This window comes from Brachyhypopomus gauderio, chromosome 14, assembly GCF_052324685.1.
Source record: "Brachyhypopomus gauderio isolate BG-103 chromosome 14, BGAUD_0.2, whole genome shotgun sequence".
Taxonomy (NCBI): Eukaryota; Metazoa; Chordata; class Actinopteri; order Gymnotiformes; family Hypopomidae; genus Brachyhypopomus; species Brachyhypopomus gauderio.
The window spans coordinates 21,287,064-21,303,791 of record NC_135224.1 but is presented as its reverse complement, the minus strand read 5'-3'; the positions used below and the strand labels follow the sequence as shown (position 1 = coordinate 21,303,791).

Genomic DNA, 16,728 nt, shown 5'->3' with positions numbered 1-16,728 from the left:
TAAGCCTGTCGGAGCCACATGGTAATTACTAGCATGTGAGCTATGTATATCTGTTTAAACCAATACTTGTTTAAATTGATGTTCACATACTCAACCTGTATTTTATATCTTGGTTGCATGCTTCTACCAAAGTCTATTCCGTTCAAGCACCTAGGAGATGGTCTGGCTTGCCAGTGGATGTGCCGATGCAGGGGATGGACGTTCCATTACCGCAAGTGGACGTGCTGATGTCAACTCCTACCTGAGGCTCACCATCTACACTGAAGGGACTGTGACTACTCGGCTTAGAACTATAACATAGAACTATATTTGAACTATGAACACAGACTTCTAGCGGGCCACCCAATGGAGGATGGGTTCCCTTTTGAGTCTTGGTCCTCCCAAGGTTTCTTCCTAATCTCCACCATCATAGGGAGTTTTTCTTTGTCACATTCACCTCTGGCTTGCTCATTAGGGCTTTGGACCCATACGATTGTAAAACTGTTTTGTGACAACAGGTGTTGTAAAAAGCAAATTAACTTTGACTTTGATTCTGTGCAAGCCAGTCAAATTCATCCACACCAGACTCCGCCATCCATGTCTTTATGGACCTTGATTTGTGCACTGGTGCACAGTCATGTTGGAAGAGGAAGGGGCCAGCTCCAAACTGTTCCCACAAAGTTGGGAGTATGGAATTGTCCAAAATGTCTTGGTATGCTGAAGCATTCAGAGTTCTTTTCATTGGAACTAAGGGGCCAAGCCCAGCTCCTGAAAAACAACCCCACACCATAATCTCCACCAAACTTTACACTTGGCACAATGCAGTCAGACAAGTACCGTTCTCCTGGCAACCACCAAACCCAGACTCGTCCATCAGATTACCAGATGGAGAAGCGCGATTAGTCACTCCAGAGAACACGCTTCCTCTGCTCTAGAGTCTAGTGGCAGTGTGCTTTACACCACTGCATCCGACACTTTGCATTGCACTTGGTGATGTATGGCTTGGATGCAGCTGTTCGACCAAGGAAACCCATTCCATAAAGCTCTCTGTGCACTGTTCTTGAGCTAATCTGATGGCCACATGAAGTTTGGATCTCTGTGATTGACTCTTCGCACTACGTGCTTCAGCATCCACTGATCCTGCTCCATCAGTTTACGTGTGGCCTACCACTTTGTGACTGAGTTGCTAAATCAGAGAAGTCCTGAGACTGGTACTGACAATTGTGATCTAACATCTAGCTAACATTATCAACTAATGTAAAATTTATAATAATTTTTATTTGTATAGCACCTTTCAAACACATGCAACTCAAAGTGCTTTATACATTACACATTTTGTGGTAATAACACAATTTCATCAAAAAGTATAATGAAATGTAAAGAAAAATCTGTCAAAATTAATGAATCGGACAAAAGCTGTTTCGTAAATGTGTAAAACCAATATTTTTGACAAATGATTATTCATATGCATCAATAGACAAAAATCGATCAAACGTCTTAAATGTGGCTGGCATGTTATGGAACATAATTTGGCACTGTATTATTTATATATTTATTTATTTATTTGGCGCGAAAATCTAAGCGAACAAGACACATTGTGATTAAGTTTAGCGTCAATAATACAAACTTATTGTCTTATTTTAATAAGAATATTATGACATTAATATGACAAACTGATCATTTATGTCAGAGACAAGGTTTCTGAGTGTCAAATAACAACACCCACAAGATGGTAGTAACGCACTATGGAAACGGCACGCGACTCTCCCCTCAAGTGGGTGACCGTTGCGGTGAGGCGCTTGTGACGGTGGGGCGCTCGTGGCGGTGGGCGCGCGACTCACATTTCGCGCGCTCGCTCTTGTTCATGCGCAGACACAGGCCATGCAGGAGAGACCAAGCAGGACTGACACGTTGTTTATTTGTCACGCATGCCTCTAGGTGAAGCCATCTGCAATCTGCTTTGGAAATATAGTGGATTATACACTTTGACTTCCCATTTCGGCTCAGATAATATTGTGTCACGTGTATTTTAATTATGCATTACAATGCTAACTTTATTCACGTGTTTTAACAATACGGTTCGTTAAAAATACGTTGTAGATATTGCGATGGTTGTTCTGAGTTACTGTTATAATTAGTACTTTTCATTCTAAACATATATTTTTACTAGAAGTTGAAAACGTCCCTATCTACTGTTGGCAGAACAGGTGATTATACATGGGCTGTCACGGTGCTTACAGGAACTACGTTACCCAGAATGCCTTACAAACTTGATTAATCCAAACGGTTCAAAACCGTTTACTGTTTTGTTTGCTGTTTAGCTGGAGATATCAGGAGTTCAGCATGTTACGCTTCTGGCTCGTACATTTGATCATGCTCATATGGAAATTTCTGGTTCTGTGTGCTTCCATAAAAGCGTAAGTTGTGCTGAAAAAAATGATTTCTGTAGTTTTGCAGTTCTGTGGTTTCTGTAGTAATTAGAGTGATTTTGGCTGCTTTGTTCTTAGATATAATCGAAGTTGGCCTAATTGAAATGTTATCGTCGAGAATGTTGCAATTTCTTGCTGTTTATGCTAGACTGTCATTATATGTTGTGCCGTGTGTTAACTGTAATGGTAAAGTTGTAAACATGAGAGGCGACCTGCGTATTAATTAGTAGTGAGGTATAATTTACTAATATTTTTCCATCTACAGACCAGGAACACTCCTTGCCTGCATCTTACTGAAATGACAAAGTTTCTTATTTTATTTTTTTTAAGTTCTGTTGGGACTAGTCATCATCTCTATTATTGGGGAAAGTTCACTTGTTGGACACTTTGCTGGCATGGCACACAGTGTTCAACACTAAATATGCATAAATAGATTGACATTCCAAAGAAAGTTATGATGAAGCATCTTCAGTGATTTGGTCTCTTTTGGCCGCAGAAACTATGATTCAGCATCTATCAATGAGGTTATTACTGGTAACGGTTGTCACAGCTCGAACAGCATACATCAAAAACCATTAGTGACAGAGGAGAATAGAGAACTGAATTAAGTTAATTAAAATGTCTCCCCATACTTCCAACTAGAATATAACTGCATTATCAGCAGTCGATGTAAAAAGAATTTACATGTAATTGGAAGACTTGCTCACAAGAACAAGCTCCTTGAGAAACAAGTTCCTCTGATGTAATCAGGCTCAGTGCTTCTCTGTGGTCCACGACTCCCTCACCCCCTAACCCCCTAACCCCCTCACCCCCTCACCCCCTAACCCCCTCACCCCCTCACCCCCTCACTCCCTCACCCCCTCACCCCCTCACTCCCTCACCCCCTAACCCCCTCACCCCCACCTGTATCGACACCTACAGCCGATACTTGTATCGACTTTGACATGCATGAAAACTCCAACAACATACTGTACCACCTCCATGACTGGAGTTAACGCTGAGAACGAGGGTCCTTCACTCAGTTATATGAGATCTGAGATCTGCAGCCTTGTGGTCAGAAAGATTCTTTATGATAATTTTTTGTCACAAAGATTAAAAGCTTTGTAATTTTATATTTTTTCTATTAACTGGATCCATCGAGAATATCTGAAAAGCATGACAAATGAGTTTTGATGTATGAGGCAAACACAAACTTTGCCCACAACGGTGGCCCCTGTTTACTTTGCAAACCACGTCAAACATGACAGTCAGCAACAGAAAGTCGATGGCAGTGTGCCAGAATCGCACTTGTTGGCGCTCCCGTAACATCCTGCTTCGTTTAAAGGTCCCACGTTTTGACTGATGGGTCGCTTTGTTTGCCGCCGAGACGTTGAGACACAACAGGACCAGCACGCTCTTCCGTCTGCTTCGTATGGTCATGGATCCTGTGAAGCCATACTACCCAGAAGCCCCGAGCTTGGTTCTGTCAGGCCAGGGGATAAGGTGTTGTCTCCCAGCACAAACCTCTCTTCTGATGGCTCAGGTTGCGAAAACATGTTCACGATCTCCATGGTTGCGTTGTCATGGTTCCTGCCAGAGAAGTGTTGGCTCTGGAATGCAGACAGGCCCGGAAAAGACAGAGCAGCCCTGTGCAGCTGATAAACATATAAACATATTGCTGTTTGCAGTAAGGCTTACTAACATCTAGCACTGCTTCCCAATAGATTAGTCGCTCTTTCCTAACCGGGAGAAATTGAGAGAAATGCTATAAACATAGCAATTATCATTTACGCACAGCATTTACAATCATTCTCTGTAGCTGCTTTTGTGTGTGATTTGCTTTATAGCAGATAAAATATGGATTTAATTTGCTTTTCATGCAGTGCACCCTTAAAGAGTTCGCTCGGCTCTAGATGCTGTATTTGCAGTGTGGTTGTGTCACGGTGAGGCGGCCCCCTACCGGTCGCCTCCGTCTACAGCGGCTGTTGTTGTTGTTTTGTTACGTCGTGTGTGTCCCTCAGGTGGGCGGAGCCCGTGATCCGTCTCACCTGAGGGTCGTTTGTTTGCCTATATATGTCTTGTCTTTGTACCAGTTGACCGCTGGTCATTATATCCTTAATTCAGATCTATTCACGGGTTTTTGGTTTGCGCACTTCTTCATTAAACCATCCTTTTTCCCTGAGACTTGGCGTGATCGCTTCCTTTTTGTTCGCACTCCCTGCCCGTCACAGGTTGGGTGTATGGTGGTGCGGATTCTCCATCCACCTCCTCCATGGTCCTCAGAGCCTCAGAGTTATTGGAGCTGTACTATGGAGTAAAATAATTTGTTCTTATGGAGAGATCTAGAGCCCATTTTTCTACAGATGGTGAACACATACAAAGAAGAATGTTATAAGAAGAATTTGCTGATGCAGAATACAGGAAATCATAAATACAGCAAAAAAAACTTCCCAGAGCATTGTGTGTGTGTGTGTCCGTGTCCTAGTGAGATTTAATTGGATCAGAGGAAGAGTGTCTTGCAAAATTCCTTACAAAGCTACAACTCCAGCAGAACCTTTATGACCTTATATAATCCGGCAGCCTAGAAAATAAGTCTGAGCTGCTGAAGCTCATCTGGAAGAGCGGGAAAAGCAAGGTGTTACTGTCACAAAGCCTCATGGGGTTGATTCCCACAGAGCATGCACTCTGCCACACTAATCAAGATATACACTATACTGCCAAATGTATTCACTCACCCATCCAAATCAAAATCAGGTGTTCCAATCACTTCCATGGCCACAGGTGTATCAAATTAAGCACCTAGGCATGCAGACTGTTTTTACAAACATTTGTGAAAGAATGGGTCGCTCTCAGGAGCTCAGTGAATTCCAGTGTGGGACTGTGATAGGATGCCACCTGTGCAACAAATCTAGTCGTGAAATTTCCTCGCTCCTCAATATTCCACAGTTAAGTGTCAGCTGTATTATAAGAAAATTTAAGTGTTTGGAAACTACAGCAACTCAGCCATGAAGTGGTAGGCCACGTAAACTGACGGAGTGGGGTCAGCAGATGCTGAAGTGCATAGTGTGAAGAGGTCGCCAACTTTCTGCAGAGTCAATCACTACAGACATCCAAACTTCAGATTAGCTCAAGAACAGTGGGCAGAGAGCTTTATGGAATGGGTTTTCATGGTTGAGCAGCTGCATCCAAGCCGTACATCACCAAATTCAATGCAAAGCGTCGGATGCAGTGGTGTAAAGCACGCCACCACTGGACTCTAGAGCAGTGGAGGTGCGTTCTCTGGAGAAACGTGCTTCTCCATCTGGCAATCTGGGTTCGGCAGTTGCCAGGAGAACGGTACTTGTCTGATTGCATTGTGCCAAGTATAAAGTTTGATGGAGGGGAGATTATGGTGTGGGGTTGTTTTTCAGGAACTGGGCTTGGCCCCTTAGTTCCAGTGAAAGGAACTCTGAATGCTTCAGCATACCAAGACATTTTGGACAATTCCATGCTCCTAACTTTGTGGGAACAGTTTGGAGCTGGCCCCTTCCTCTTCCAACATGACTGTGCACCAGTGCACAAATCAAGGTCCATAAAGACATGGATGGCAGAGTCTGGTGTGGATGAATCCTGACCTCAACCCGACAGAACACCTTTGGGATGAATTAGAGCGGAGACTGAGAGCCAGGCCTTATCGTCCAACAGTATGTGACCTCACAAATGCACTTCTGGATGAATGGTAAAAAATCCCCATAAACACACTCCTAAACCTTGTGGACAGCCTTCCCAGAAGAGTTGAAGCAGTTCTAGCTGCAAAGGGTGGACCAACGTCATATTGAACCCTATGGATTAGGAATGGGATGTCACTTAAGCTCATACATGAGTCAAGAAAGGTGAGCGAATACATTTGGCCATATAATGTACCTGTCATTCTGGAGAACAGCTGAGAAGAGAAACAATGGTTCTGTCCCTACACTGGATGGATTTAACAATCTGTATGATCTACTCAGAGAACAGGTGGCAACAACCTGGACAGTGAAAATAATTAATGATACAGAAGCAAGAAGGATTTGAAATGCGTAGGCCTGTTAAGAGTGAGACTTACCACCACACAACGCACACAAATCTATCTTAAAAAGGTGCTTGGTACTTATAATTTAGGTTTAGGTATGCTAAGTTTAGCTTGGGTCAGATTTTTGCTAATATGGAGGAAATAATACACAAATACCAGTCTGTGAAATCCAATGACATGAAGATCAGAATGGACAACTGAACATGTAAGAAATTACACATAGCTCCATGACCAGGGCATAATGGTGAAGGTGTATTATATTAGTAATATGCCAATCATAAATGCATAAATGTTATTGGTTAAATTGATAAAATAGTAATATTGTTATAATTACTAATAAACTTACTAAATTTGAACTAAATTTACTTTGTATGTTTATTTGAATATCATGAGACAGCTTTCACTCTTTTTCCCAACGTGTTGAACGTTGGAATTATATAGAGCCTTTCAAGATACCCAAGGCCGCTTTTACAATTTTAACACAGGTACAAGCAGTGCTTAATTTGTAAATCAAACAATGCCGGAACGCAAACAGCGGACAACATAAAATGTTACCGGATCGAGGCAGACAGTTACCGGAACGCATGCTTCAAAATTAAAGAGTTCCCGGATCCTGTTCTGGCAGGATCCGGCTCAAATTAAGCCCTGGGTACAAGTCTTACACGACCAATCACACACCTGCAAGAAGCAGCAGCCAATTGCACACAGCGTACTCTCTACCAGGATCCACAGCCCCCTGGGGGACTGAATGGGGTGCAGGAAGGGGAGAGAGGACAGACCCTAGTGACGGAGCACCATCCACCACTGGGCACACAAACACACACATTCATGCACAGACACTCAGAAAACTGCTTTTATTGAACATGAAAGAGAGACACAGTCACACACTCAAGGAGAATTTGTCAGGGACCAATTTAACTAACCTCCATGTTTTTGGACTGTGAGAGGAAACCAGAGACCACGGAAAACGTCCCAGATAGGGACTTGAACCCAAGACCCCAGTGCTGAGAGGCAAACGTGCTAACCACCAAGCCACAATGTTGCTTTGTGTGTAATGATTAACAAATCAGGACCAGTGTCAACTCTTTGAGGGTTCTGTTGACCAGAACACCAGTTTTCTCCAACTGTCATCATGCAGTTGAAACGTTCTTTATCTGCTCTTATTGCCTTCTTCAGCCAACTCTGCTGTGGAGATGCCGCTAGTCTCCCACCCAAACACAGCACGAGGGGTAAGAGTTACTATAGAATCATCAAGGCTCTATAGCCACAGATGTTCACCTTATTTACACCTTACTTACACCTTTATTTACTTATTTTCTCTTGTGATTCAGAGCTTTTCGTGGCCATAGGCTCATCTGTGGAGTTGTCCTGTGGGGACGGAATGGCGAAAGACACGGAGTGGAGGTTAAACGGATCGGTGCTAGTCTCAGGCCCGGTTCTGTACTTGCGCAACACCAGTCTAGAAGACCAAGGCATCTACACCTGCCACGGTCCGAATGGAGATAGCATTGAAACGCTGCATGTGTGGATGGGCCGTGAGTAGAGACCTGCTTGAACCTTGTGTGAAAAGCGGTGCTGTACAGTGACTCTCTGGGCTGTAAAACGTCAGATGCTGCTTAGATGCTTCCATGTTCTTTCATGTTCTCCCATACAGATGCTCCTTCACTACCAGAGGTGCGGTGCTGGTCTCCTAGCTATCCACTCAAAGCACTGTGCTCCTGGACTCAGACGCCAGACCCTATTCTGCCAACACATTACATCGCCACCTACTGGTATTTTGTGGACACACAGCTACCTGCTTCAGGAACTGTTGACAAAACAGTAAAACCTACGAATCCCTGATTTGTGTATTGGTGTTTGATAGGTATCCTGGGACCGGGCAGCAACCGCTTGTCCTTCCATGTCAGAGAGAGAGCGACCTGGACAGGCAGTGTGTTCTGGAAGAGTTCGAGCTACACGCAGCAATGCCATACGTGGTTAACATCACGGCCGTCAACGCCCTAGGCAGTGCCACGCGCATCCTTCCCATCTTAATAGAGGACATCGGTAAGATACATTATCCAATCTCAATACCTATTTTATGGAGGCATGTCCCATTTTATATGGGAACGTGATCATTCTCAACCTAAAAAAAACACAGGAACTTTACTGTTTCGTTATACATTTGGTGGTCGCTATTCTTTGTGACATTTTGCTGTTCTGAAAGAGAACGTTTTCAGTTTCTGATAAAAGTGCGATGTTCCTTAACGGAACGATTCAACAAAAAAAAATATGTGTTTTGTAATAATGAATGAGAATCTATAGTGTTCCCCTCCCTCCTCTGTTGGTGGCTACGTTAGCATTTTCCTTCAGAAATATCTTCTCTCAAACAGACCTTTCCAAGTTAAGCGTTCTCTCTTTCATGAACGGCCTGCAGTGAAACCCGACCCCCCCGTTGAGGTGAAGGTGACATTACAGCCAGGCAGAAAGCTCCTTGTGCGCTGGTCCCCTCCGCCAACCTGGCCAGACCCGGTGAACTTCACCCTCAGATACAAAGTGGAGGTCCAGAGGGACAAACATAGCATAGCCAGCATTGTGAGTCAACCACTTACTTCTATTCCAAGTCAAAGATGATAACTGTGCTATTAAACAAATAAATAAATGACTTCTTTGGATATAAAGTCATAACACTTGTTCAAATAACTCCCCGCCAATTTGCATTTATTAATTTTATAACTAACATTGTTCGTCATTTTGGGGTGAGCTCTATTTTGATTCTCTATAGGATAGATTTTGTTCTGATAATCAACACTGAGGCTTTGTGTTCCAGATGGGTCCGTACGAGTCCGAGAGCATGGTCCGGAGTGGGCTTGTGGCAGGGAGGACTTATCACATCCGCGTGTCTGCCATGGACGTCCTGGGTAATGGGCAGAGCAGCGAGTGGAGTGACCCCGTGAGCATAACTGTACCCAAAAGCTAATCAGCAGTGCCACCTAAACACACAGTTGTGGAAGCACATATGTTAAAACACAGAACCAAAGAATGTTCCAATTCACCTTACCTAAAAATGTACTAAAAATTACATTATACCACAGTTAGTTCCGACCCTACAATGTGATTGGCTGAGAGGCGATCTAGGAGTGCCAATATTACATGTTATAGCACTGTAACCGAAGCTCTCCATGTATTACTCCGCCACATACAGGTAATCTAGCAACGAAGCGGCGTTTACAAGCCAAACAGCGCAACTACAAACAAGTATCAAAAGTATCAAAATGAATTACATGGATTTAATTAAATCTATTGGCTTCGAAACCATTTGTTTCGATCTGAAACTGGAGGATGACGTTATAAATGACCAGCCTGATTCCTCCAATGAGCCTCCAAGGTTTGTCATGCTTACAAATAATGATTTGGATGAGCTGGAAATGCAGAAAAACGAAATTAATACCATTAAACAAACGTCCTGGGCTCTTAACGTATTTACATCCTGGTTAAAGAGCAACAACACTGCAGTCAATTTTAGTATTATCAACAAAAATGAAATGAATCAGCTTTTACGACGTTTTTATGGATCCATCAGAAACGTGAAGGGAGAGTTATATGGCATCAGCAGCTTCGTTGGTTTAGAGCTGGACTGAACATATACCTGAACGAATCAGCCGTCGATGGTCAATAATTGTACTTTATTTTTAATAAATACAACTTTATCAACAGTTGTTTTTGTGTATATTTACCTCTATAATATTTATTGGGTAAGGCTGTTCCAGTGTTGTGTAAGCAGTGATGGCTAAGTTACCTTGAAAAAGTAATCCGATTACTGATTACTGATTACTCCTTTTAAAAGTAACTTAGTTACGTTACATATTACTTGATTTTAAAAGTAACTACGTTAGATTACAAGTTACTTTAGTAGTTACATTCAGCAGCAAAATAAAATTTTCCAATACTCACTTTATTGGAAGTGCATTTTTAACAGTAACAATGTATTGAAGCAGGTTCGGTAACCGAGGCAGAAACTGCTTAATCCAAAAATCCCGAGGAGGGAAACTTTATTGATAACGCAACCCTGGCGCGCTCAGTCGCCCCCCCCAGTGTCACTTAAAGGGCAAGACTCTCCTGACATTACGTTTGTGTAGCTGCGCGGTATTATTTGTAAATTTATTTGTAAACGTAATACAAGCGAACTGGGGTGGGTTTCCCGAAACGTTCGTAGCGCCAAGTACTTCGTAACCTCGTATGAAACGTACGAGGTTAAGAAGTACTTAGCGCTACGAACGTTTCAGGAAACCCACCCCTGTTCAGTCAGACAGCTTGTGAAACGAAATACCATTACAATTTCAAGCATTTTAAAGTAGGCGACGTTAGTCAAAATTCCAGCACTTTTCAAACGTGGAACACAGTGCAAAATTAAAATTCTTCAGGTAAATGTTCCTTCCCCTGTTTTTGAGGGGTGTTTCTTTATACTACCACATATCGTTACGGGAGGACACTGCAAAAAATGACTTGTAAAACGCGCTCGCGCTCTCACAGGGTCTCACAGCGCTACGGTCAGACGCAAAAGTAGAACTGAGCCAAGAAGAAAGCAAAAATATATATTTTTACTAGGGAAAATAAAAATAGTAACGCATAGTTAGGCTATTTGGATAAGTAACTTTAATCTGATTACTGGACTGGAAATAGTAGCGCGTTATATTACTCGTTACCGAAAAAAGTGGCAAGATTAGAGTTACTGACATCACTGTGTGTAAGTTTAGCAGCGAGCCATTGAATGGAACTATTTTAACTGGCGGAGTGTTTTTAACCAAACAGGTCGTATTTTCTCGTCCTCTTTTACTCAAAATCTTTCAATAAACAGCGATAATGGAACTGTGGTATAATCGCAATAATACACTCGAGGTTCGTGCTATAACGGGTAATATCGGCACTGCTGTGCTGATCTACGGCACTCGGCCGCTACGACCGCAGAACAGCAGTGCCGATATTACCCATTATAGCACTCCCTCTCGTGTATTATTGCGTCAGTATCAGGATATTTCATATCTGTTTAATTTGGAAAAAAAAATGAAGATAATATTTGCTTGCATCTTATTTCATTAACTAACCATCATCAACCAATCCTTAAAGGCCTTGAAGCAGCCCAAAGGCATACATCATGGTGTAAGATATCATTCATAAAGTTCAATTATAGGCCTGAAGGCATACGTAAACCAGCTTTGTTTGAGGACAGTCTGTTAATTAGCTTTGTACAATAAACTAAGCGGCTATATAAAAAAAACAAAAGTTTACATTTCAAAACACAAACGACAACTGGAGCATGCTGGGATTTGCCTTCCGGTGGCACACCGAGGCAGTTACGTAATATCGGCGATCCAGGAGCTTCTGTAAAAGTACGTCAGGAGCTCCTTTCAATCGATGACGTCAACCACGAGCGGCATGACGAACTCGGTGTGGCGCACCCCCAGCGAGAAAGAGGGCGGCCGGCGCAGGTGTGCCGTGACCTTTTCCGGGCTGTGCGTTCCCGGGCCGGGCGTTCCCGGGCCGGACTTCCGCGTGGCGTCGTTGGGGAAGCTGTGGCGGCTCTGGATGGAGAAGGACGGCTGGCGGGAGAGGTAGAGGCTGGGGTCTGTGCTGTTGTAGTGGCCCGGCCCGGGGGTCAGGGCCAGGTCCTCCGACGGCCCTCCGGGCTTCCGTCGTGCCAGCATGGAGTAGCTGGCGCTGGAGCATTTGTTGGGCGCTCGCGAGCCCATGAGGTTGGGGAGGGTGTAGCGGTTGGGGGCGGGCACCGAGTCCAAGCTGCGGTAGCGCGTGCGGAAGGCCATGGTGTAGGAGGGCGGTTGGCGGTGGTTGTTCAACGGGGGGGCCTTCTCCGGACTGTAGGCTCCTGGACCAGGAGTTTGGAAGGTCTCAGCTAGGAGACACAGTAATTAATTTAGAACTTCTGGCAGCATTGCTTCCTCTCTATTTACATTCATGATCAAGAATGAAAAAAAGACATGAGGAGACTAAAGCTGTTGTAATTGATGTAATAGTTCTGAGTAATTCCTGCTAGACTTCAATAGACTTCAACAGAATTCAGCAGACTTCAGTAGACCTCAGCAGACTTCAGTAGACCTCAGCAGACTTCAGTAGACCTCAGTTTGCTACCAAATGGGCCCATTCCCATTCTTCAATGCCACACTCTCCATCCAAACCTTTCTCCACAGCCCCTCTCTCTCTCCATTATTGGGTGTCTCAGCCTACCCTTCTGTGTTCTACGCACACGTGCAAAGCAATTTGTAAGGCTAAGAACGTCCGTCTCCTTGTAGAGTAGTTTCTAGATTGATAAGTACTTTCAGACTGTGCTGAACCTTTTAGTTGCTGTTTTCAGAGCCCTGGGCAGTTTAATCAACTTTCTCTTTTCTCAGACAAACTACTTTAATAACAATGATCAGAATACAAAGAGTTTAGCTGAAAAAAAAAAACTCTTCTGTGGTTTTTCTGAAGCTTGAAATCCAAATGCGTTGTACAGTCATCAAACGGCAGCGACACCCTTACCTCCGGGCTTCGTCCTCCCAAGCATGGAGTACGATGGAGTGCCATCTCGTCCAAAGCGAGTGATTCTGGAGTCCACGTGATACAGAGGCCCAGGGCTGGAGTCCACAGAGACCACTACATGGAGCGCAGAGGAACAGAACATGATAGAAACAGCTCATCCAAACAAAAACCTGAAGTTTCTCCTAATGATTGGCTAGCCAAGGCCGGTTAGGTCTTTGGCTGTGGTTGAGCTGGCACTGTTCCTTTAATCAAAACGTGTAGTTATCATTATTTGTTATGACATTGAACAAGCCCGTGGTATATGTAGAAGGTCTGAGGAAGGACGTCTGTGTCTCACATATTTCCCCGTATTACAATCACTGTCATCCTGTCACCGTACCACATAACATAAACCTTGTTTATAATGGACGCTCGCAACAATCCCTATTAAAAGCATACATGTGACCGTAGTTTAGATATCGAATACCCCACCAGCTCTGTAATACATCTCCACGCTTGACACGGACAACGTCCAAGTGGGCCTCGCCTTCACAGAGGGCCGGGAGCTCTTAGCTTAGCCGTACGTAAACAGAGGAGCTTGGAGCACACGGGGCCAGACGCCACTCACTGGTACTGCTCAGGCGACTGTGGAAGGAGTACGCCGGGCTGCTGGGCTTGGTGTAGTCGTGGTTCACGTGGCCGATGGTCGGTGGCAGAGCATAACGGCCCGGTCCAGGACCTGGGGTGGGGGACAGTAAACAAGCAGGGGAATGGATGGATAAAAAATGCATTTTTAATAAGAATAAGAATCACTGAGATATGATTCATTACTTGAACATGTTTATAACATAGTTAGACTATTGTCCGTCAGGTGCCCTTCAAAATTAGTGTTAGCCAACATCAACCAGTCCTTAATGAACCAGTTTGTTTCAGACCACAAACCCACTGTTGGCCTCAGGGATTGGTTGTCGGAGGACTTTCGTGGCATGTGGTTGAGACTGCTGTGCTGGTATTATTAGTATATGCAGTGTTGCTGAGAGGTTGAGCGCAGTCTGCCGCTTCAACTAGCCTAGCTAACGGCAGAACTCTGGTCAGAAGCTGAGCACCGATGAAGACACAGGAACACAAATATGTGTGGAAACAGATGGACTGTAGTCTTTATAAACGTTGTTTCTAATGAATGAAGGTCTCTTTTAAAATGAGTGGTGATGTAGAGAGAAAGGGAGAGGGGAGCATATTAGATATTTAAATAGACATATTACTCATTTATTAGACATACATAAAAACATTTATTACGCATTTATTAGCGACATTTAAAAGAGACATTTATATATACATAATAATAAACTATTGCCAAAAATAAATGTTTGTCGTTTATATTAGTGTTTGCCATTTTGCGAGTAATGTCAGTAACAAGGACACCTGTAGTTTTTGTTAGTGTGATAGCTTAAAGGTATTGTCCAAAAATTCAGTCCACCTAACCTAGTTCACACATGCAAAACATATTTCTGAAGTACTGAAACCACGGCTGTAAAAAGTTTCATTCAAAATCATATAAATTTTTACTACCTTGTGAAATTTCATACCGTTAAGAAGGCTCACTTTTTATTTAGGGAGGAACTTTAGCAGGGCAGGTGTTCCAGTGGAATCCTTTTAATAGCGTGTTTGGTTTCTTTTTTCCACGCTGACAGATATACTTTCGGCTCAACAAAACCAGCATGCACGTTTTGAAAACTTTTTTTTTTATTCTCTACGTTTGCCGAAAGTAAATATAAAGAGCTGTTTGATTTTCCACAGCTGTAGAACTCACCCGTCTCCCTGGCAGCTATGAGCGGGCGCCTTCTCACCACTCCGGCCATGGAAGGCTCGCGCTGGGCTCAAACTAGGCTCGCGCTGGGCTCAGGCTGGGCTCGCGCTGGGCTCGAGCTAGGCGCGCGCTTGGTCACGGCTCCTGTCTGGGTCCGGCACAGGTTGAGCGTTCAGTGACACGCGCACCGAAGGAACAACTTCAACGTGAATTATAGATGACCGTGACACGGCCGAGAAACATTATCCTTGTCCCCACAATGAATACATCCAGAATTACAGCTTTCTGTCTTGCAGGATTTCAGGTATGCACCCGCTAGCTTGGTAGCCATGTAGTGTTACAGATTTTCAAGTATCCTGTAATCCTAAACTTCCTTTTTAAAAAGTAGTAAAGATAGGACTTTAACAAATCCAAGTCTTTGGATATGATTCTGATATCTACATAACATATATTTTTAATCTATACGATATGTTTCACATACGTATAGGACATTCACTATTGACTTATTATAGACGGATTATATTATAGACGATTTATAGACTTCAGGAACAGGTCAAACGGTATAGGGCCCGTGAGTGAACACGGATCTTACAGAGTGATTGGCCTGGTGAGGTAACATTAATAAACAACTCCCTAACAGTTCTCATATTGTCATAAAGAATCGGTAGTATACTTAAGAAATGTTGCATTTTGAAGTATCATGGGAAAAGATCTAGGCTACTTATGAAAAACAATATTGTCGTTACTTTATAGATACGATTGTTTTGTCAGTTTCTACATCTGCTTTTTATTTCTTTTTGATCTTATTTAACTAAGAAGAAGGTTGGACACACGGCTCCACAAGTCCCAAAGCATGTTTTAATTAAAAACCTCGACAAGCTCCTAGATCAAATGCCTGTCTGTCTGTCTGTCTGTCTGTCTCTCTCTCTCTCTCTCTCTCTCTCTCTCTCTCTATCTCACTGATGTAACACTAAACACTGGTTGTGTGAGCTAGAACACTAATTCCTTAGCAAAGAGAGAATACGAGAGATGGTGCTGCATGTAGAACTGGCAGCAGAGCTCGTGGTTCAGTAGCTGTGGACAGAGATGGACCGTTCCAAGTGCTGCATTAAATATTCAACTGCTTTAGACCTGTAGGCTGAGTCAAAGGGGTCTGTAGACAACCTGACCCTTTCGCTGATCAATGTGACCGTTTCCAAGCAGGCAGTCTTGCTGTGCCGCTGAAAAAACATAAATGCACCCTTCAAATGCACCCCTGGGACCATAAGTCAGCCTGTGTGCGTGAGGATGCAACAGTGACCTGCAGTATTGAAATTCCATGCGGTCTGACTAGGATGCTTAATTATACAACTTTAAAAGGCATTAAAATTAATAGGTTTACTAAAGCTCATCCACTTGTGAGAGCTCATATGAATAATGGTAATAATCTCTGATGCTAGTTTCTATTTACTATTAGCAAAATCAACATTTTTGGTGAACTATGTCTTTAGGCCAGCTGTCTCGCTGGCAGGCAATTAGATACGTATTTGAAATGTGTAACCTGAGACGCTATGCTGATCTGAGACCTGAGAGATTCCAAGGTCATCCGTGCTCCTGGAGACTGTATTTGCTAAATAGTGATGCAGAAATTAAACCTGATCCCCGCATTAACCAAGACCCAGCACAGTGACCGCTATGCCGGGTGTGCGGTTACAGAAGAAATCTCGCTGGAAACCTCTACACCAGTCATGCTTTTCCTATTCCTTTACAGTGTCACTTATGGGGGCTGAGAAATACTGACCGTGTCGGACACTAGCAAGAGGGAGAACTAATTTCATCAAGCAGCCTCTGTCACACACATTAATCTCCCTGTAGACAGGAGAAATGGGTTTTCCTTTCAGTTTCGACCACTTCTGTTTTTGCAGCCTGCCGTAGTGTCTAGAGACATGTCATTTCTGTGGTTGTATAATGGACTAATGCGAGACCAGAAGACCACATTCGAGTTATTG

General features: G+C 43.4%; 2 protein-coding genes across 3 annotated transcripts; one reads left to right on the top strand and one right to left on the bottom strand.

Annotated features, from left to right (window-relative positions):
• The first annotated feature begins 2,239 nt into the window (after nucleotides 1–2,239).
• On the top strand, nucleotides 2,240–9,417 carry ebi3 (Epstein-Barr virus induced 3). Of its 2 annotated transcripts, XM_076973120.1 has the most exons (8): nucleotides 2,265–2,396; nucleotides 3,733–3,890; nucleotides 7,615–7,667; nucleotides 7,770–7,973; nucleotides 8,093–8,210; nucleotides 8,303–8,484; nucleotides 8,855–9,012; nucleotides 9,248–9,417. In XM_076973120.1, exons 2-8 carry the CDS (start codon nucleotides 3,820–3,822, stop codon nucleotides 9,395–9,397), a joined length of 936 nt encoding a protein of 311 aa, XP_076829235.1. In that variant the 5' UTR covers nucleotides 2,265–2,396; nucleotides 3,733–3,819; the 3' UTR covers nucleotides 9,398–9,417. The 2 variants fall into 2 exon arrangements, with proteins under 2 accessions (XP_076829234.1, XP_076829235.1); XM_076973119.1 differs by lacking the exon at nucleotides 3,733–3,890 and having other exon boundaries at nucleotides 2,240–2,396.
• A 2,001-nt stretch (nucleotides 9,418–11,418) lies between these two features.
• On the bottom strand, nucleotides 11,419–15,127 carry odf3l2a (outer dense fiber of sperm tails 3-like 2a). Its single transcript, XM_076972059.1, has 4 exons — nucleotides 14,744–15,127; nucleotides 13,562–13,672; nucleotides 12,955–13,068; nucleotides 11,419–12,328 (listed from the first exon to the last, which is right to left on the bottom strand). Exons 1-4 carry the CDS (start codon nucleotides 14,790–14,792, stop codon nucleotides 11,826–11,828), a joined length of 777 nt encoding a protein of 258 aa, XP_076828174.1. The 5' UTR covers nucleotides 14,793–15,127; the 3' UTR covers nucleotides 11,419–11,825.
• Between the last annotated feature and the right edge of the window lie 1,601 nt (nucleotides 15,128–16,728).